Source organism: Hipposideros armiger, unplaced genomic scaffold, assembly GCF_001890085.2.
Source record: "Hipposideros armiger isolate ML-2016 unplaced genomic scaffold, ASM189008v1 scaffold_163, whole genome shotgun sequence".
In the NCBI taxonomy this organism is placed as follows: Eukaryota; Metazoa; Chordata; class Mammalia; order Chiroptera; family Hipposideridae; genus Hipposideros; species Hipposideros armiger.
In genome coordinates, this window is record NW_017731513.1 from 3,096,710 (window position 1) to 3,119,286 (window position 22,577).

General features: G+C 41.5%; 2 protein-coding genes across 3 annotated transcripts in view; one reads left to right on the plus strand and one right to left on the minus strand.

Annotated features, from left to right (window-relative positions):
- Window positions 1-11,194, plus strand: part of NECAB1 (N-terminal EF-hand calcium binding protein 1) — a 72,047-nt gene extending 60,853 nt beyond the window's left edge. The window contains exons 10-13 of the mRNA XM_019651652.1: window positions 1,407-1,519; window positions 5,284-5,361; window positions 6,668-6,759; window positions 8,100-11,194. Coding sequence (XP_019507197.1) covers window positions 1,407-1,519; window positions 5,284-5,361; window positions 6,668-6,759; window positions 8,100-8,128 — 312 coding nt within the window. The 3' untranslated portion in view covers window positions 8,129-11,194. The remainder of the gene's footprint in view (window positions 1-1,406; window positions 1,520-5,283; window positions 5,362-6,667; window positions 6,760-8,099) is intronic.
- The window catches only part of CUNH8orf88 (chromosome unknown C8orf88 homolog), a 39,806-nt gene continuing 28,226 nt past the window's right edge, over window positions 10,998-22,577 (minus strand). For both annotated transcript variants that reach the window (XM_019651649.1, XM_019651650.1), the window contains 2 exons: window positions 20,323-20,398; window positions 10,998-13,086 (listed from right to left, as the gene is read on the minus strand). In XM_019651649.1, the coding sequence (XP_019507194.1) occupies window positions 12,914-13,086; window positions 20,323-20,398 (249 nt within the window). In that variant the 3' untranslated portion in view covers window positions 10,998-12,913. The remainder of the gene's footprint in view (window positions 13,087-20,322; window positions 20,399-22,577) is intronic.

Consider the following 22,577-nt stretch of genomic DNA (forward strand, 5'->3'; position numbering starts at 1 on the left):
ACACACACACACACACACACACACACACACACACACACATTGTAAGGCGGTCCAGGATAAGTGGCACCAAGAGGCCTTTGGGAAAAGGGGCGATTAGGAGACATGCTTTCCTGCAAGATGGATTCATGCTGGGCCGGGTGTGTCCACGCGGGGAGTTCCGGTTCTGCAGCCCAACTCCACTCGGCGGAGGCCTGTGGCCCGTGGCCCTCTGTGATGGTTTCTTCTTGGTCCGAGGTCCTCCGTGACGGCACCGGAAACAGCCTGTGGGGAATGTTCCCCTTTTGTGGGGAGGCAGCACTCACAGCCTGCGACCTGCTCACAGGAGTTCAGGGGCCCCGATATTCTTCTAAGGCTTAGACCGACAGTCAAAGGATGTTAAGACCGGGAGCGAGATTTTCTTGGCAGTTTTGTCAACAAGTTAGAGGCTTGTGATAACTGACCCGCAGGCAGTCACCAGAGCTGGGACCCACCCCTGAAATTATTCCTTAGACGGAGCTTCGAAGCCCGTGGCTTTCTTGGCTGCACCCTGTGGGGACACGGAGACGAGGCTGACCCGTCCCCGCGTCCCCGAATCCAGCGCCTGGGGCTTCCCTGTGGGAGCGTGTGTGGCCGGTAGAAAGTGGGGCCAGGGCGCCTGGGCGGGGGTTGCACAGCTGGGGGCCCCTGGCCATCGGCGTGTCCTGCACGTGTCGGGCTCACGCCCCACGCTGCTGAGGACAGGGCCGACCCTGAGCTCGCCGTGGCAGGAGGAGCGCGCAGGCAGACGCGCAGCCCGGGCTTCGGGGAACCGCATGTCCCAAGGAGCAGCTGGCGCCCCGCGGTGCCGCTGGCTCCGCACGGGCTCCGCGTGGCGCCGAGGTTTCGAGCCGGGCGGGCTGTGGGCAGGAAGCCGGTCATCCCGGGCGGTGACGGCGCCTTTGGAAAGGCAGCCGCCAGCGCTCGTTGTTGGAAATGCGGCGTTTGTAACGATGCGCCCGCTGCGTGGGAATCACACGTGACCCGGGGACTAGTGGAGCTGTGCACTGTGTGCAGCACGACCGTCACGCCCACCCGCCGCACGTCGGGGTCGTGGGGGGTGGGGGGGTCCTGGCCCGCGTGGGCGCGGTCCCCGCTCCCCGGCTCGGACAGAAGCGCTGTGTTAAAACCTCCCGGTGACTGTCCTGGAGAAGCACCGGTTTTCAAAGGGAGACGTGTCGCCGCGGCAGACGCTTCCGTAGTGCGAGTCACTAGAGGCGAGAAAAGCGCCCTGCCTCGCTCGCTCGCTCGCTCGAGACAGCTCTGCTCGCGTGGGGCCCACTCCCGGGGTTCGCGCGGCTGCCTCGGGTCGTTCCCGACGAGCCGGCTCCGCTCTGTGCGGAGGGAGAGGGGCGGGCGCGCTAACGCCGTGTCCCCGGTCCCCCACGCAGCACATCCTGCTGGTGCAGCGTCAGATGTCCGTGATCGCGGAGGACGTGGCGGCCTTCCAGGCGGCGCTGAGACGCTACGCGAACGGCGCTGCCTCCCAACGCGGCTGTTTGCGGTGAGTGGCCCGCGCCGGCGCCGGGTTTGCGGGGCGGGCGGACGGGGCGGGGAGCCTCCGTTTCCCGCCAGCGCGTTGCCCGTTCCCCGTGGACTGGGCGCGTTTGAGCACATGGGTCACCGAGGCCACTAACAGGGAGAGGACGGTCGAAGAGGGATTTCCAGCAGGCCCCGCGCCCCCTGTGGCCAGGCGGCCCACGCCGACCCGAACGCTCGCCCGGCAGGTAGATGCGCGGAGCCCCAGCCGGCGCGGCTCGACGGCCCCCGGCCCCCGGCTGCAGGCTGGGCCGCCGTCCCATCGCCGCCTCTGGAGGCCGCGCGCCCCGGCCTGTGCGGCCTCCGGCTGCGGAACGCGCTGCGCTCCCCGTCGGCGCCCAGCAGAGGGCGCGGGCCTGCCGGCGAGCACACCGGCGTGTGCGGCTCCGTCCCCGGAGGGAGCGGGTCTCTTGCTTCCGGAGAGGGCGCGACGCTTGATGACGTGCTGCTTGAACGTGTAGGGAAGAGGACCCGAAGCTGCTGGGACGGCCCGGGGCGAGGGAGCAGAGTAGATGCTGGCTGCCCTCTGTCACCACGAGGAACCGCCGCCTCGTCCCCAGCGGGGACGTGCAGGGAACAGGACCCCTTTCCCGTGACGTAGCCCTGGGCTCTCGGCCGCCGCCTGCGCCCGGCGGGCTTGTCTGCCTGGCGCTTCGCCCGTTCCTTACTGATGGTCCAGCAAATGTCTTGCTGTCCCCGAATCATCAGAGCAGATTTTGTCACATGGAATCAGCAGCAGCCGTCCCACACGGGGGACACTGTGCCCGGCGCTCTGCCTTCGGCCTGGTGCTCGGCTGGCCGGGGGAGCTAGGCTCTGAGCCATCCGCTCTCTAGTCTCTCCTCCTCCCGCGCTTGGCTCGGCCTCCCTGTGGTTAGACAGGAGATGCTGCCATGAAATGAAGTAGAAATTAAGGCTTTACTAGGCCAGTCACTCTGTATACATTTCCTCACTTGCGTGTCACTGCGGTCACCCGAGGTGTGGATCCAGCCGGGCTACAAGCAAATGGGCTGCAACGCGATCGGCGGATTAAACAACTTGCCCAAGTGGGATTTCAAAACCCACGTGTGTTCCTGCTAAGCCTTTGGTCATCCTTGAATTAGTTTCCTGGACTTGCTGTGGTTAACCAGGGGTAGAATGGGCAAGATCCCTCCTATCCCAATTACAAGGTCATACTTTTTAAATTCAGGTCACTGACTTAGAGAGGCTCTCGCCCTCTAGGTGTTTGACTGGTAGACGAGGAGGTTTGGGGACTGACAGAGCCGGCATCATACAGTTCAGTCCATTGAGTTTAGGGTGTGTGTGTGTTTGTAAAACAAATACTTTAGCTTTTGAAGTTTACTTTTTGAAATTTTAGTTTTTCAATTACAGGTGACATTCAATGTATTTGTTTCAGGTGTACAGCATAGTGGTTAGACATTGATGTAGTTTACAGAGTGATCCCTGACTAGTCTAGCCCCCACCTGGCACCATACATAGGGGTTACAGCATTACTGTATTCCCTGTGCTGTATGTTATGCTCCCCGTGACTGCTCTGTAGTCACCAATTGGTGTCTCTTAATCCCTTCACCTTTTTCACAGGGCCCCCCAACCCGCCTGCCACCCGTCAGCCATCAAGTTTGTTCTGTGTCAGTTTGTTCCCTTGTGTTTTATATCCCACACGTACGTGAAACCGTGTTGTTTTCATGACAAAAGGTCGCTGCCACCAAGCCTACCAATAGGCATTCCTCACATGGGGTGCCATGAAAGGAGAAACTTGATTCAGGTAAACAGCTTGCAAACCAGGGAGGAAACCACAGGCGGAAACCCAAAGCTCACTCCTCAAACCCAACAGGGGAGGCTTGCTTATATAGAGGAAGTTCCTGCCTTGGTGCCTGATTGGTCCATTTCTATGCAAATGAGGAACCCAATTTACATGGTTTGATTAGTCCAAAGTGCGCTGTCTTGGTCAGAATGATGTGACCTGATTGGTTATTATGGAGCCACTCTGATTGGATGGTAAAGATGCAAACGGGGATGTAGCTGCGCAGCTCCAATTGGAGTGGGGAGGCCTCACTCCCATTGGTCAAAATACAATACCAGGAGCTTCTTTGTAACTTCAGAGATAAATAAAGGCTATCAGGCATGGATGGCTACAATTTTTTTTGCCCAGCTGCCTCACCCAAACCCCACGTATTACCTATAACAGCGGTTCTCAACCTGTGGGTCGCGACCCCTTTGGGGGTCGGACGAGCCTTTCACAGGGGTNGGCTGCAGGACTCGGGTTCCCCCCCCCCCGGGTCTCTGGCCGAATGTGGTGCCCGTGGGCGCTGTCAGCCGGACGTGGCTGCGAGCTGCAGTTTGGGTTCAGCGCCCTTGTCCTGGGGCCCGTGGCCACTCGGGGTAGCTTCCCCTCCTGGGGGTGTCAGAGTCACACAGCTCGCTTACTAGCATGGTGTGCGTCCTGTCTGCTACCTCTCCACCTGCAAGCCCAGTAACGGGGGCGGCGAGTGGACCCCATCGTGGGGGGAGGTGCTGCCCTCAGGGCGAGGCTGGAGATGGAGTCTCCACAGCTGGGAGGCTGTCTCCCGGGGTGACCAGGAAATGACAGTACTGGGCTCTGGAGCCACAATATAGATTGGCCTTTCCACTTGAGCCATCAGACAATAACGTTAAGCCCAAAGATGCTTCTAAGGACTCGGCTGTACCAGCCACGTTAAATTCTTCAGGGAGCCACTCACATGGAAATATGGTACTGATTTGGGAATGAAAACTGTTTGTAAGCTGTAACATTTCCTGTTAGCATCCTCAGTAGGCCCTGTGTAGGCACTTCTCTGCCACATGCTGCTGCTGACTTCTGCGTCCTGACGCACTCGCTGGGCCCTGAGGGGCACGTCACCTCAGAAGCCAATTCTGATGGGAGTGCTACATCTCTGTAACTTAGGTCTCATCTTCCTAACTTTCAAAGCTAAACAAGGCTTGACAGTCTTCAATTAACTTACACTCTCCTAGCAAGAAATGGCAATGTTTCATTTCAGCAAAGCCAGCTGTGCTCGGCGCTCGGGGATGCCGGGGTGTCTGCGCAGGGCTCATAAGATGACAGTGACAGCAGCAGAGCTGAGTGGCGTGTACCTCGTGCCAGGCCCATGTGCTCGCGCGCACACATATACACACACACACNCCTAAGACCATCGGAAAACAAAAAGATATTTACATTACGATTCATAACAGTAGCAAAATTACAGTTATAGAGTAGCAACGAAAACAATTTTATGGTTGGGGGGGGGTCACCACAACATGAGGAACTGTATTAAGGGGTTGCGGCATTAGGAAGGTTGAGAACCGCTGCTCTAGGTCCATCCATGGTGTCGCAAATGGTGAGATTTCATTCTTTCTTCCGGCTAATATTCTATTATATGTATGGTACCACCTCTTCTTTATCCAGTCATCTCCTGATGGGTTGCTTCAGATCTTTCTGAACGAATGAATGAAATGTTGCAAAAGTTATATTTGTGATGTCTGTAATAGACTGAGACACTCTTCATGATGCCAAACTTGAAAACTGTTATGTCACACAGACATATTGAAGTTAGATTCTCGACAAAACTGTTCCATTTTCTGGCAGGCACCATAGGTGTTTCCTATAAGAGTGGTTAAGATCACTTCATACCACACAGAGAAATTAGAAAAACTGGTTTGCTCCTTGTCTTTAATTTCCTGTGGCTAATTTTGCTTTTTTGTTTGCATTTCAGTATTTCTATTCAGAAGCTTTCAAATGAACCTCGCTACCTGATATATGAGTTCTGGGAGGACAGTAGTGTGTGGAATAGGTAAGTGACGACCAGGCTGCCTTTTAAATGATTCATTCATTTCTGTTTATTTTATTTTACCAGGGAGCTGGCCATACACATGATGAATTTTAGGACTTATAGGAAAGGCTCCATGCCCTCTACCTCGCCTTAAAACCTGGCCCATTTGCTTATGTTCAAAATCCCACTCTTTTAGGAATTTATTTCATGGGTTAGAAACCACTTTCCACTTGAAACACAAATCCTGGTAATGGCCCCACTTTAACTATTACCATTTTACTGCTGCTTTCAGGTAAGAAAATTTAGATAATGGGCCACAGGTGTCTAAGGCATGGGATGCAGAAAAGGATGAGAAAAAAAGTTTTACTTCCTAATTTTTTTTAAGCTCTGTAGTTATCTTATTTTACAGCTATATATACATATACTGGTTAAGGTCATAGCAGCCTAAATTTTCTAAAGGGTCTTTAAGCACTGCAAATAAAGGGGAAATTTAAGACATTGTTTGGAAAAGATTAAAAATAAATCAACTTCTCTTGGTAACCATAGCACACTGTACACTTCAAATATGTATAATCACATTTGTCAACTATTCCTCAATACAGTTAAATCAAATTCTTTAAAATAATTGCTAATCCGTAACAAATATATAATTAGAAAAATGAACAAACTGTTATTTGCAGATCACACAATCCTAGTTGGTTTTTAATGGCACAGAGAATATAGCTCTCCTATTAACTGCACGTTTAGGGTTGTAAAACACAGTAATAGAAGTCACAGAATACCTGAGAATTGAGTTGGTAAATATGTTAACTAAAAGTTTAATTTTTGTGGCTATTTTAAGGCATTTTATGCTATAATGCATAATGATACCAACAGAACTTCAAGCACAGAAAAGAGGCTCTTAAAGTAACTGATTAAACTCTGTGCTCCCAGCCTACTCTTTAAGATACATGATTTTTCTTTTTGTTCTACAAGGATGGAAAATCTATAGTCCCTCTTCATAGCTATCCTAGTTTTTAAACATCCTTAGAGCCAGAGTTTAAACTTCTTGCTGCCAGTACAGTCTGTCTCCTTTTTGTTTCATTTCTGTAGAGATTTAATGGTGTGCTGTTTTCAAAAATCATTTTTTAAAATTTCTGATGGCAATTGTTAAATTACTCATCTTTCTTTGTTTTAAGGTAACTCTAAAAAGAAGTCTGTATTCAGGCCCTTTAATCCATATCATCCAAAATCTTGTCATCTTGACTGAACTTGAACTCTGCCATTCTCTACTTAGGAATGTTGTAATAAAAATGCACAGCCTTAACCTATGTAATTATTTACACAGCCACCTTCAGACTAATTACAGCAAGACATTCCAAAGAAGTAACGTGGACTTCTTGGAAACTCCAGAACTCACCTCTACTATGCTAGTTCCTGGTAACTATCCTGGGTCCACAGTGCTTCCATGAGCTTTTGATTGTCTTTCGCTTTTTCAAAGATAGAGAGTGGGCAGGAAATGGAATCTGTATTTATTCTGCCTTTAGTCCTTAGTTGACCCTACTTGTATTTCTGGCTTTATTAAACCTATCATTATAAGTCTATTGTTGGTCACCTTCAAAATGTTAACTTGAAGTACATGTTAAATCATGGGGTTGTTGGGGGTTTTTTTTACATTATAATGTAGTATTTAGAATAAAATTAGAAATAAGTGACCCACAGACCTGCTATTAGATTTATTTTAGAAATTTTATTAGAATAGTTGTTAAAATATTACTCGTAATGGTGGAAAAAGAGAAAGAGGAATTTGAAATGAAATTGTATATGACATATGGTGTAGCTAAAGCTTAAAGATAACTGAAAACCAAACTCATGTGTTCACCTCCCCATCCATTCTGGTTGAACATCTAATTGCTGAGCGGTAGGTAGTCCATGCTAGGCGGGTCTGCTGGGGTGTGTAGCTTTTGCACTAGCAGCGACTGCGCTCCAATTTTGAACAAGCACTGTGCAGGCTACCAAGTGAAAATGCAGTCCCTACCCATAAAAGGCTTCCTGCCCAGTGGGAGATACAGGTGTCTGCAGAAAAGAACCAAGCTCAGGGCATAAAGTAGTCGTTACCATTCGAGTCATGTGGTACGTGGATGTAGAGCAGTGACTGCTTCTGTAATGGTTTGTGAGGAGGAGATGGATCTTAAAAGATGAGATCCGGACAAATAAGATGCTTGTTGTCAGCAAGAGTATTATTTAAACAGCTTTGAAAACAAATTTTAATCCTTTTGTTTCTCAAAGCATTTCACTATCATAGGTTTATCTTTGGGATAATTATATTCACTGGGGAAAACATATCCAATTTTACAATATGGATATGCTAAAATGTATTATTTGAAACACACTCACTTGCTTACACTTAAATCTTTCTGAAACCGGTATATGCGAGTACTATTTGCAAGCTACTAGTCAATACCTGGTAGATTAAAACAATAACATGATTTTATCTACATGGCATTTATAATCTCATTGCCAAGACAAACTCTACTCATATGATCTGTGACAGAAAAATTTTAAGTTAGACTATGACCAAGTGCCAAAAGGTACGGGACAAACCACCATTGCACAGCAAGAGTCCATCTTGGCTCACACAGTTAGGGACTAGTGCCTGGGAAAGGTAGGTAAGCATGCAGGCTAATGGAGGGAATGGTCTCTAAGAATGATTTGCGCCATGATGTCCCTTAGCCCTGGCAGGTATTTTCATCCTTTAAACACTTGTTTTTCTCTTTCAGCTTCATGGTGGACCCTGAACAACAACTAGATGGCCCTAGACATTTGCTTTATCATTCCAAGTGCAAAACGCTTACTAAGATGTGTACTCTTCTGAAATGTCTTCTGTAACTTTATCTTTCTTGTGAATTTTAGCTCAATTTTCAAAGTTCACTACTATTCTCAACATTTGCTGTTTTGCTACAATGTAACCCCCAAGCCCTTTAGTCATAAAGTTCTAATATGTGAAAAAATGTGCACTTAAAGGAACAAAATTGTGAAAAAGCAATTATGATACAGAAAAAATATTTAAAGTGGAAGCTTTTAGTATATTACTTGATAGAGAACAGATGTGTAGATCTGTCAAAAACTATAAAGTTTAAATCGGTGTTTTGTGATTTTTAAGTGACAGATATTCTGAGTGAAGTTTATTCTTCAGTGATGCCTACTCCATTCCCAAGTCATGATCCTATGACTATTCACTTTATATTACTTAAAAAGTTAATACATTATCCAATGTGACTGGTGTCCTTATATGCAGAGAGAGAACGCACAAGGATTCAGGTGCTCAGAGAAAAGGTCACAGGAGTACACAGTAAGAAGGCGGCCAAATGCAAGCCAAGGACAGAGGCCTCAGGAGAAACCAACCCTGCCAACACCTTGATCCTGGACTCTTAGTCTCTAGAAGAAAATGTTTATTGTTTCAGCTAAAAAAAGAAAAAAAACCCTATTAATACGTAACTTTGTGTAAAACAACCTTGGCTGTAACCTATATTGATTATAAAATGGTTTTTCACAAGCGAGCAGTTCGGTGAGAAGGGTACCATTTGTTAATGGACACCATCGTTTCATTTTTTGGCATAATTCCCTGGATGGAAATCGAAAGTGTAGTTTTACTTTGAGAAAATCTGGTTTAAAGTGTATGGCATATAAAGAACAATTGCCAAATACTTTAAAAACAAAATTTTAACCTGAGTGAACAAAGAAGAAATATAGAACAGGCACAGATTTTAGGGAAATAATAAAATAGTAGGGAAGGTATTGGATGGAAAACATCGATTTTCCAGTTTCAACACTGGAATGACTACAATCCCAGTTTCACGAGAAGAACTAAAACTATGTACCTTATACACTTTTCTGTGCAAGCTCAGAAATTAAGTCTTTTTAACAGTAAAATCTCTTCTGATGATAAATGCTGCTAATGAAAATACAATGTATTTGTTACTATGTCATTCTGTAGTCCAAATTCCTTTGAAACCACAGGTCTTCCAGGAAAAAAACTGTAAGGTAAGGTTTTTTTCCTTTTTTTTTTTTCCAATCTAAATTATTTTTTCATAGGATCTACTAGACATAGGAAATAAATTTTGACCTACTATATACACACATATGTATGTAAATATGTGTGTGTCTTGGGACATTTCTGAAGATGAGAAACACTGTGAGACAATACCTGGCTCAACTTTTAATTTATATACAAAGCAAAGAATATTACTAGACATGTACAATGGTAAGCAGTTAATAAAACAGTTGCAGTTCGCACTCTGATTATGTACAGTAAGAAAGGATCAAAAGACAAACCTAGGGTACGTTTGACCTACAGACTCTTATTGAAAACACTGGTTGTAAATTATTTCAAAAATACAAATTATAGCCAATCAAAACATTGTACTGGCCAGTCCATTTAAGTATCAGAATCAGAAGGTACTGGATCCAGTCTTTGGGGAGGAGGCAGTGTGGCTAAGAGGGTTCTGCCCTCTTTACTCACAGCACCATGTGGAAAGGCTCTTCAGATTCCAAACTGGAATAGGGTCTATATTGTATTTTAAACAAGAATCAAAGACCGTGAGAACAGGCAAATAATAAAGCAAGCCAATTTAATTACATGGTAATTCTGACCCCAGCTCTTATATAAGTTATACATGTATTTTTGTGTGAGAGCATCTGTGTGTGTGTGTGTGTGTGTGTGTGTGTGTGTGTGTGTGTGTGTCTCCACACACACACAGATGCTCTCACATAATATAAAGGGAAAATAGGACCAAAAAACACTGCTATGTATAAATAAATATTTTAAAGTAACTGATAAATTTATAGGTAATGAAGTTTTTTTTCTATTTAAAAAAACTATTTCTGGGGAACAAAGTCATGAAAAGTAGGGTGCTAAAAGACCAAAAGGCGAAACCTACTTAAAGCATTAACTGTGGCTAAGTAACCTGAAGACCAGAGAAGAAACAGGTACCGATTTTAGGAGTTCAAAAGTTTAAGATACACTTTCTACCAAATGATGGCTCTTAAATGCCGTCCCAACAGACGGGAGATAAGAGCATCTAATAGTAGGAGACTTTACACTTACCTTTATATCTGCAATATTTTTTAACACTGTGCTGGAAGAAAGTTTTCTTTGTTACAGTAACATCCAGAGTGACAAACTGCAGGAAATGTTTTGTACAAAAAAGTTCGAGCAGCTAAAAGTTTTAAGCCCAAAAAATCTTCATCCGTATATGTTTTAAGACATTATAGAATTGAATCTTAATGTACCTCAATTATTTGCAAATGCCTAAGTTTTCCTCTTTCGAAATAATTTTACTTTCCAATTGCTCAACTGCTACTGTTCATATGGTCTGAATAGCGACACACCCAGCAGCCATTTTCCACATTCAGTGCCACTGTTTCCAAAATTTCAATCTTTGCTTGTAATTATGAATCTTAGACAGGGTTATGAAAACCTAGAGAGCAATCATATATTGAAAAGAAATGCCTATTAAAATTTCTCCCTCCTGTCATTGAGAATTATGCAGTGAACATCCTGAATCATTTCTAAGCCTCTGCAGAGATTGTAAAGATCCTTTCAAGTGCTTGTCGGAAATTGCTGTGAAGCAAAACATAAGCAACTTTAAAAACAACAAGAAATTATGTGCCATATATACAATGCAGCAAATACTTTTATATTTGAGACTCTTTACAGCTTCCATTTCCATTATTACAAGTGATGAAAAACAAAAAAAATTGCAAGTAGCACGCAAAATTATCAAGTCTTTCTATTTCACTAAGCTCAAGTGTTCCTTCCCAATTTGTGCAAGAAACTGCCTGCAAAGCTGAAACTGATTAGAAAATTCTTTATAGTTTAAAATATTTTTTTCATTTTAAGATAAACCAAATATCCATCAAAATTAAAAATAAATTGAATTGTCATAGTCCATTACAGTTATTGTTACTATATCCACTTCATTTGTAGATGTCCAAAATATAAAACAATTCTTTATCTTCATCTGTTCTTAAAATGCTACTTAAAACTGTGGTTGTTTTCCTGTAATATAGAAGAAAAAGTTAGCTTAATAGATTGAACACAGTTTTATTATTTCATTTATGAAGCCAAATACTGTGACCCTACTAAGTATTTACAGGCTGAAACGCATGATACTATAGGAGCTATTAAAGTAACTGGATTTTGTCAAATAAAACAAGTCCGTGTAATAAAACATATATCATTCATTTTTAAATAGATTAGATTGTATTCCAAACCTGTTCTGTTTTTGTGGTACCTAATTTTTTCTAAATGTTATTAATGCATAAGTCAAATTTTAACTCAATTCTAATGTATGAGGTTTGTTCAAAATAATGAGTATGTCAAACTTATGTACAAAATAAACTGTTAGAGACGGAAAGCCTGAAACTAAAAGAGTGTTTTATATAGCCCTGAAGTTCAAGATTTGTTCTTACAGACCAAGGATCATGTATGTTCCTAGGATCTCTGAATAGATGGGACAAGACTGCTTTAATTTTAAAAAGAATTGGCTGGAGGACTGCAAGTTACGGATAAATTAAGAAATACTTACTATGAGCATGTTAAAACCCAAAAATTCAAAAAATTGTAATTGAAGAAAAAGAGGCCATGAAGTCAAAAGAGTTAAAAGTCCCCGAAATGCAGACCCTGGAGATAGTCTGTCTGAGTTGGAAGCAATCTCAGCTCATTTTGATAGTATTCTAGTTGTTGTTTGTTGTTGTTGTTTTAACCAATACAGTGCTTACGAAAACTCTAAATAACAGTCACATTCCAGTCAAAATGGAAGGAAAGACCATAAAAGATGAAAATGAACATTTACCAAGTATGTAATGAGAGGAGTACCATACTAAGCACTTTTCAGACATCATTGTTAGGATTTCATCCTAACAAGTGGAGATCAAACAGAGGCTGAGGAAGGTTAAGTGACTTAAGTTTGAACAGGACACCACACCAGTATACAGGAGTAACCCAAGCCTGATTCCAAAACTCGTGTCCTTCCTGGCAGTACCCTAAAAGACATGTATTTATTTTGATGGAATCTGTTGAGGTGACAGAACTATAAATATAAAAGGCTGAGAACAGCAAAGACATGCTGAAGAAGAAAATGGGTTGATTTTTTTTTTTTTTTTTTACAATTTAAAAAGACAAATGAACAGAACAGAGGGCACAGAAACACAGCACATATATTACCACAAGGTGGCAGAGGACTTACCCTTTCAATAAATATTGCTAGGATGTCAGGAGATCCTTGTAGAGGAAGAAAAAACAAACACTTCCACCTCATATTATACAGCAAAATCAATTCCAGGTAGAATACAGTACTTAACTGTAAACTGGAGGTTTTAGAGAAGAAAATATGGCATGCTCTTTTCATGACCTTTCAATGGAGCGTTATTTCCTGAAATACCAACTATTCCATTCTATTTCTTGGCAAGTTTGGTTACTTAACAGTAATTGGTTACATTATATATTTAGATTTATGTATCTTTTTGAATTATATTTCACAATGAGAACAATTAAAAATCTAGAGAATCAGTCTCATAAAAATGTAGAGAATCAAATGTAAATATTAAACACAAACTTTTTCGAATTAAAATAATGCAGAATGAGAAACCTACTTACTGGTTTTTGAAGTACAATGGGATGATCAGGAAGAAAGTCTGGTTTTTTTCTACAGATGGAAACACTTGATAGCTTCAACAGGAAATCTCTGCTGTATTTAATTCTCTCTGTAGAGATTAAACATCACATGTGATGTTATAAAACTTAGAACTCTCCCAGATCACTTTTTGGCTCAGTGCTTTCTGGATGTCCCATAACTTTCTGGATGTCCTTTTTTTTTTTTTTTTAAATACAATAAGTAGCTTCTATGCAAAAGAGAAGGGGATGGAATGCTTGCCTCCATATTCCCTTTACAAGGAAAGGACGCTAAGTAACCAAGGGAACATGGAAGAATGGGAAACGTTTCAGAGAGCTGGTCAATGCATGGCTTCGTGCGGTCATTCAAGTCTGGTGCAGAAACCTTGTACCGTAAAGTATTAACAGCAGTAACGCCGACTGGGCAAGTCAGGTTCTGCCAAAATGGAACCCTAATAAGCTTAGCCAATCTCTGTATTAATGTACCAGAAATAATACAAACAAAATGAAGTCAAGAAGCATTTGTTATACACCTACTGTGTATCAGGGACTCTGCTTGCATTGCAGCGCCCACCAGTGTCCCAAACCCCACACGAGCGGCAGCCAACCTTGGTTCACAGCATAACCTCTCCCATGTGCCCCCAAGCCCAGCACAAGTCACAGCGGTAGTTGGCCTGTGCCACACCCCTCCCAAGAGGTCCCAGACACAACACACCCCGTGGCGGGCGTCAGACCACACCAGAGCCCCACCCAACCAGCGCCAAAAACAACACATGGAAAGGCAGCCTCAGCTGGCACCAGAGCCACAGTAAAGCAGCTCCCATTCCATGGGGTCAGTCCCCACACAACGGCTCATCTGATGCAGTCACAGCCGGCCCTCACAGCCAGTCAGCCTGAGGGTCAGTGCCACCAGCTGATGTGCCAACAGCAATCATGGCCCAACTGCAACAGGAGGAAACACACAACCCACACAGAAGAGACCCCTAGTGCATCCAACTCAGGTGACCAGGGAGACTGCCACTGTGCCCCACAGGACACCTACTACAGAAGGTTCCTCCGTCAAGGCTGGGAGACATGGCAGATTCACCTAATACAGAGAAACAGCCAAAGTGAGACAAACATGCCCCTAATGAAAGAACAGGACAAAACTCCAGAAAAAGAAACAAAATGGAGATAAGCATTCTACCAGGAAAAAAGTTCAAAACATTGGTAATAAGGATGCCCAATGACCTTAGAGGAAGATTTGAAATTCAGCAGGAACTTCAACAAAGAGATCGGAAACATAAAATAAGTTGGTAGAAAACAAAACAGAACTGTACTAAAGAAGCTGAACATTACAAAAAGGCTGTTGTTAGAATAAGAGGGCAATGAAAATACCCTTTCTCAGTCCAAAGAATCAGGGAAGAGACTATTAAATCTGACCTGAAGTATGTAGGAAAATCTGCTTGATTAATTTTATGATGTATATGTAATTTGATATAAGTTGAATGTGTTAAAAAATTTAAAAAATAAATCATACACCATGATCAAATGAGATTTATTCCTGGGATGCAAGGTGGTTCAATATCCATTAATCAATTAACGTGATATGCCATATAAACAAAATGAAGGATAGAAATCATATAATTGTATCAATAGATGCCGAAAAAACTTTTGACAAAATCCGACATCCTTTTATGATAAAATTCCTCAGCAAAGTGGGGATAGAGGGAACATACCTCCACATAATAAAGGCCATACATGACAAACCCACAGCTAACATCATACTAAGTGGAGAAAAGCTAAAAGCTTTTTCTTTAAAATCGGGAACAAGACAAGGATGTCCAAATTCACCACTTTTATTCGAAATAGTATTGGAAGTCCTAACCACAGAAGTCAGATGGGACAAAGAAAGAAAAGCATCCAAAATGCAAGGAAGAAATAAAACTGTTGCTGTTAGCACATGGCATGATATCATATACAGAACACCCTGAAGACTCCACCAAAAAAACTATCAGAAGAAATGAATTCAGTAATGTTTCAGGATACAAAATTAACATATGGAAATTTTTTTATTTCTATGCACTAATAACAAATGATCGAGAGAAATTGAGAAAACAATCCCATTTACAATCACATCGAAAAGAATAAGGCACCTAGACATAAATTTAACCAAGGAGGTGAAAGACCTGTACTCTGAAAACTCTGAAAAGAAAGAAATTGAAGAGGACACACAAAAATATGGAAAGATATACCGTGCTCATGCCTTAGAGGAATTAATATCATTAAAATGTCCATACTACCCAACACCGTCTACAGATTCAATGCAACCCCTATCAAAATACCAATGGCACTCTTCTCAGAACTGGAACAAATAATCCTTAAATTTATATAGAACCACAAGAGACCCTGAAGAGCCAACCAATGCTAACTTAAGATAAAATAATTAAGATGAAGGTATCACGCCTACTGATTTCAAATATACTACAAACCTACAGTAATCAGAACAGTATGGTACTGGCATAAAAACAGACACATCCATCAATGGACCAGAATAGAGAACCCAGAAATACGCCCATGCTTATATAGTCAATTAATCTACAAAAAAGGAGGTAAGAATATACAATGGGGAAATGGCAGTCTCTTCAATAAGTGGTGTTAAGGAACCCTGGACAGATACAAGTGAAAAAGGGAAACTGGACCACTTTCTTACATCATAGACAAAGATAAACTCAAAATGAGTTAAAATAAAGACTGAAATGCAAGACCCGAAACCATAAAACTCCTAGAGGGAAACACACAGCCAGTAAACTCTTTGGCGTCCGTCCCTCTTAGCAATATCTTCTTTTGATACTTCTCCTCAAGCAAAGGCAACAAAAGCAAAAATAAATGGGACTACATCAAACTAAAAAGCTTCTGCACAGTGAAGGAAACCAGCAACATAACAAAAAGACAGCCTACTGAGTGGGAGAAGATACCCACCAATGATACATCCCATAAAGGATTAATAGCCAAAATATAAGGAACTCATACAGCTCAACATCAAAACAACTGTCTGATTAAAAAATGAGCAGAGGACCTGAATAGACATGTCTCCAAAGACGACATACAAATGGCCAACAGACATATGAAAAGATGCTCTATATCATTAATTATCAGGAAATGCAAATTAAAACTACAACAGGATACCACCTCACACCTGTCAGAATGGCGATGTCAGAAAGTCAACACACAACAAGTGCTGGCAAGGATGTGGAGAAAGAAGAACCCTCAGGCACCATGGGAAGGATTGTAAGTGGGTGCAGCCACTATGAGAAACAGTATGGAGTTTCCTCTAAAAATTAAAAATAGAACTACCACCCATCCCAGCAATTCCACTTCTTGATATTTATCCAAAGAAAACAAAAACACTCACTTGAAAAGATATATGCACCCCTATGCTCACTGCAGTATTATTTACAATAGGCAACATATGGAAGCAGCCTAGGTGACCATCACTAAACAAATGGATAACGTGGTACATGTATACAATGGAGTATTACTTAGCAATGAAAAAGAAGGAAATATTGGCACTTGCAACAACATGGATGGACCTAGGGAGTATTATGCTAAATGGAATAAGTCAGAAAGACAAATACAGTATGATTTCACTTATATGTGGAATCTAAAAAAAAAAAAAAACCCAAAATGAAAACATACTCATACTATACAGAATAAAATGACAGTTGCCAGAGGGGAGGGGGAAGTGAAGGGGACTAAAAAGTATAAAGTTCCCACTAATAAACTAAATAAGCCAAGGTGATGTAGTGTACAGCACAGCACAGTGAATATAATCGGTAATACCGTAATAACTTTGCATGTCACAGATGATTACTTGACTTATTGTGGATGATATTGTAAGATCTGCAAATGTCAGATCAATATGTTGTATGCCAGGCATGATAGATATTGTATGCCAACTATAATTTTAAAAAGTTTTTTTTTTAAGAATGTGAGGAAAAGGGAGCCCTTGTTCACTGTTGTTGGTAATGTAAATTGGTGCAGCCACTATGGAAAACAGTATGGAAGTACTGCAAAAAATTAAAAACAGAGCTAACATTGATCCACCAATACTACTTCTCTGTATTAATGCAAGGAAAACAAGAACACTAACTTCAAAAATACCTGCACCCCCATGATCACTGCAGCATTATTTACAATAGACAAGACATGTAAAAAAAAACCTATGTGTCCATCCATGGAAGAATGGATAATAAAATCTTCTACATATATCGATACTATTCAGCCATAGAACATAATAAAATCTTACCATTTACATCAGCATGGATTGACCTTGAGCATTATGCTAAGTGAAATAAGTCAGACAGAAAAGACAAATATTGTACCATCTCACTTATGTGTGGAATCTAAAACCCACGCAAACACACATATACACATATACATATACATACACATACACACACACACACACTCTCTCTCTTAGATACAGGAACAGACTAGACTGGTGGTTGCCACGAGTAGGGTATGGGGGTTGGGGTGAGGGGTGGGCTAAATGAGTAAAGGTAGTCAAAAGGTACAAAGTTCCAGTTATAAAAAAAAATTGTTCCTGGGCATGTACTGTACAGTATGGTGACTATAGTTAATACTGCATTGTCTATTTCAAAGTTGCTAACAGAATAAATCTTAAAAATGCTCATCACAAGAAAAAAATTGTCACTATGTATGGTAATGGATGTTAACTAGATTTACTGGGGTGATCATTTCACAATATATACAAATATCAAATCATTATGTTATACACTTGAAATTAATGTTATATGTCAAGTATATCTCAAAACAAGCAAAAACAAAAAGCTAGAGAAAGAGCAAACTAAACTTACAGAAAAAGGAAATTTATAAAGATCAGAGGAGAAGTCACAAAAATAGAATGCAAACAATATGTACAATAATAAGCCAAACCGGTTCTTTGACAGTGAGAAACATAATTGACAAATCTCAAGTTGATTAACTGACTATGAAAACAAACACAGACAACTAATACCAAGGATAAGAAAGAGGTTATCAAAGGAAGTTTCTATTACTTTCTTTTTTCCTATGTATGGGCCATAATTCCTTCATTCTTTGCCTTGTATTTTTGTTGGTATTATTGAAAACTAGATATTTTGACTATTATAATCTGCCAGCTCTGGAAATGATTTTCTTCTTCTCCAGGGGTCTGTCACTGCTTATTGAAATCAGTGAGTAGCAATTTGTCACTTACAAGGGATTCTCAGTTGGATAAAAAGATGATTCCTCATCACAAATCATGAAGGCAGGAGGCAGTGGGATGACTTGTTCAAAGCACTGAAAGCAAAAATCTGTCAACCAACAAATATGTATCTCGCATAAGTACCTTAAAAATGAAAAAGAAGGGCCGGCCAAGTGGCACGTTGGTTAAGAGCTGGCTTGGGACGCCAGAGGGCCCCGGTTCAGATCCCACATATGAGGGCCAGTGACACTGCCCTCTACAGCTAAGATGCTGAACAACAGCTCAACCTGGAGCTGGGATGCCGTGAGTTGCCGACGATGGCGTAGGCTGCAGCCCCTGCTGCAGTGGGTTGCCATGGGCTACCATGTGTAGCCGGCAGCCAGCGTGAGCGGCCGGCAGCCAGCGTGAGCGGCCAGCAGCCGCCGTGAGCAGCCGTCCAGAAGCCGGCGACTGATCTGCCTCGCCCGGGAAGAGCGCAATGATGGTGCCAGCTTGGGCCAGTAAAGCAACGTCTTCCACAACTAGACTGAAGAACAGAACAACAAGCAACTTGTCTGTTCCCCTTCCCTCAATTCCCCAGCACTGTTCCCATCCCCCAACTCCCCAATAAAAATCTTAAAAAAAAAAATGAAAAATAAATTGAGACACTCGTAGATAAACAGAAACTGAGTTCATTGCTTGTAACCCTGCCTTACAAGAAATGGGGAGGGGATCGTTCAGGACTGCACACAGTAATGAGAATCCACATGAAGAAACGAAGAACACTAGTAAACATAACTGCACAGGTAAACAGACAAGTCAGTATTAATGTATTTTGGATATAACTCCTCTTTTTTTCCTATGTGATTTAAAAGACAAATTCCTAAAAATGCATAATTATAAATCTAGGTTGATACATTGCACAGTCTATAAAAATTGAATTTCTGATAATAAAATAATGCTGGGAAGGAGCTATACAGGAGGAAGGTTTTGTATAATACTGAAAGCAAGTTAATGTGAATTCAAATTAGAGCATTGTAAATTAAATTATCCCCCAGTGCAACAACTAGGAAAATAACTACACACACACACATACACACACACAACACATATGTGTGTGTGTGTGTGTGTGTGTGTGTGTATATATATATACACATATATATAGCTATGAGTAGTTTTTATATATTTATATATATATTGCAAAAATATAACAAAAAGCAAGTAAAATAGTACACTAGAAGGAATCTATTAAATGCAAAAGAAAACATTAATGGGAGAATTGAAGAACAAAAAACATGACTTATGGAAGACAAACAGCAAAATGAGTGGAGTAAGTCCTTCCTTATCAGTAATTACATTCAATGTCATAAAATCTCCAATTAAAAAGCAGAGATTATATCCAGTTTCTTAATCCAGTCGTCTACTGATGGGCATTTTGGTTGTTTCTATGTCTTGGCTATTGTGAAAAGCGCCACAATAAACATAGGGGTACATATATTTTTTTGAATTAGCGTTTTGAATTTCTCTCGATAGATACCTAAGAGTGGAATTGGTGGGTCATAAGGTATTTCCATTTCCATTTTTTTGAAATACCGCCATACTGATTTCCATAGTTGCTGCACCGATCTGCAGTCCCACCACCAGTGCATGAAGGGTGTAAATGTCTAACTATTACATTGTTTTGTGCACCTGAAACAAACAAAAAAACTAATAAGATAAATCTGTGGAGTGATAGAGAACTGACTCTGGGTGGTGAACACACAATGTGATATATAAATGATGTATTACAGAACTGTACACTTGAAACCTATGTAACTTTACTAACCGTTGTCACCCCAATGAACTTTAATTTTAAAAAAAGATTAAGGAAAACAGTGCCGGCCAAGTGGCGCGTTGGTTAAGAGCTCACTCAAGAGTGTAAGCTCTGAACAACAGTTCGATTCCCAGCCCGAGCTAAGCTGCTGCTGAGCTGCCAACAGTTGGCAGGATGGCTCAGTTAAAAAAATAAATTTAAAAAATATAAAATTTCTTATGTACATAAGGTTTGCAGCTAAGGAAATATTACTTTCCCATGAATGCTAAGACTCTCTTATGAAATTTGGAAATTATGATAAAAATTTACCTTTTTTAACTGAAGACTGATGTTGTTGTTGGTCATTAAGACCTTGAGCAAAGGTTTGCATTCCATTCGACTTACACTGGTGAATAAAGAAAATACACTTTTTAACTACGGTTTAAACTTTTTATACAACCCTTTTTTTAAACCATCCAAAATATTTTTCCTAAACAATCAAAAGTATTACTGAAAGCATATTTTTTGAATAACGGATAAACAGTATCCTAAGTGTACTAATTAAAAATAAGCAACAAAAATATCTTTCAAAATACATTCTCATATAACTATTTTTGTCACGATTATAATTATTTTTGAAAGGGAACATAAAACCAAAGATAAATAATATCCTAAAGATAAATAATTCCAAAGTAAATAAGAATAGATTTTAATTCATGGAAACAGCAGATATTTATTCATGGAAACCTGCAATAATAACACTGTTTATTGTTTTTGAACTTACGTAAAGTAGATCCTTGATGGCAGCATATAAATTGTTCACAGACTAATGGGAAATACGGAAAATAAGAAAATATCGCTTCACCCAATGAAGCAAAGAGAAAGAAGAAACACTGGCAAAGCTCAGTGTCCTGAGAAGAGGAGGCCTTACCCAAGTTTTCCATCCCTACTTGCTGGACCATCTTTTTTATATTGGCTAATCTGATGATATTTTAAACAACAATATTTTCACCCTTATTCTGACTACATGCTCACCAAGAAATATTCTGATTACAGCCTAGCTTCCCATAAATCTCCCTAGAGCAGATAATACACCAGTATGAGTACAAAGCAGCCATATTTCTCATTATAAAATAATGAGGTTTCTGATTTTACAAATCAGTTTCATGTACTTGGTCAACACAGTCTAACCCGAAGGGATGATCTACTCTTTTAGCTGATAAAACTCAATTTGCAAACCAGACCCTGTATGCCAGACCCTGCACCATGGTAATTCCCTAAAGTAGGTTTTTTTGAGACCATCTATCCTTAAAAATGAATATCTCTGCTCCATCTAGCACCATATTAGCAAATTATAGCCCATTCCTTAAATATGTGCAAATTCTACCCAGGAAATGCCTACAGTCAAAGGACTGATTGTCTAACCTTATGACACAATGAAGAGTAATGAGGTAATTCTACATTACGGAGACATCAGAATAAGTCATCAGATAAAAATCAAATTTTGGGGGGCGGCTGGTTGTCTCAGGTGGTTAGAGTGCGGGCTCTTAACACCAAGGTTGCTGGTTCAATTCCCACATGGGCCAGTGAGCTGCACCCTCCACAACTAGATTGAAGACAATGGCTTGACTTGGACCTGATGGTTCCAGGAAAAACACACTGTTCCCCAATAAAATCTAAAAATCAGAAAAAAAGAGGGCCGGCCAATTGGCTCAGTTGGTTAAGAGCTCGCTCAAGAGTGCGAGCTCTGAGCAACAGCGGTTTGAGTCCTGGCCCGAGCTAGGCTGCCGCTGAGCTGCCAACAGGTGGCAGGATGGCTCAGCTAAAAATAAATAAATAATTAAAAATAAATTTTAAAAAATTTTAAATAAAAATATTTTTTTTAAAAATTGGTCTTTTAAAGAAAAAATCAAATTTTGTCAACACCAAAGACTTGGTTCTCCAAAGTTCTTCCTGTTAGATTTAGTAAACTATAAAAAAGAATTATAGGGCCAACCGAGTGGCTCGTTGGTTAAGAGTTGGCTTGGGAGCGTGAGCTCTGAGCAGCAGGGCCACCGGTTCGGATCCCACATGTACCAGTGACACTGCCTTCTACAGCTAAGATGGTGAACAACAGCTCAACCTGGATATGGGCTGCCCTGAGTCACTGGCAACGGCATAGGCTGCAGCCCCTGCTGCAGTGGGCTGCCGTAAGCTACCGTGAGTGACCGGCAGCCAGCGTGAGCGGCCAGCAGCTGGTATGAGCTGCTGTGAGCCACCGTGAGTGGCCATCCAATGGCCGGCAACCTATCCGCCTCACCCAGGAAGAGTGCAATGATCACAATACCAACATGGGCCAGTGAAACTACGTCCTCCACAACTAGACTGAAGAACAAAAGGACAGCAACTTGTTTGTTCCCCTTCCCCGATTCCTCAACGCTGTTCCCTCCCCCAATTCCCCAATAAAATCTTTAAAAAAAAAAATTATATGGTCCTTTTTAAAAATTAATATTTTCAAATTGAAAATTTCATCAGGCACACTTCACTATCTTTGTAACACTACTTAAATGCAACTTAAATGCAAGACGTAAAAATCAAACTCAAAA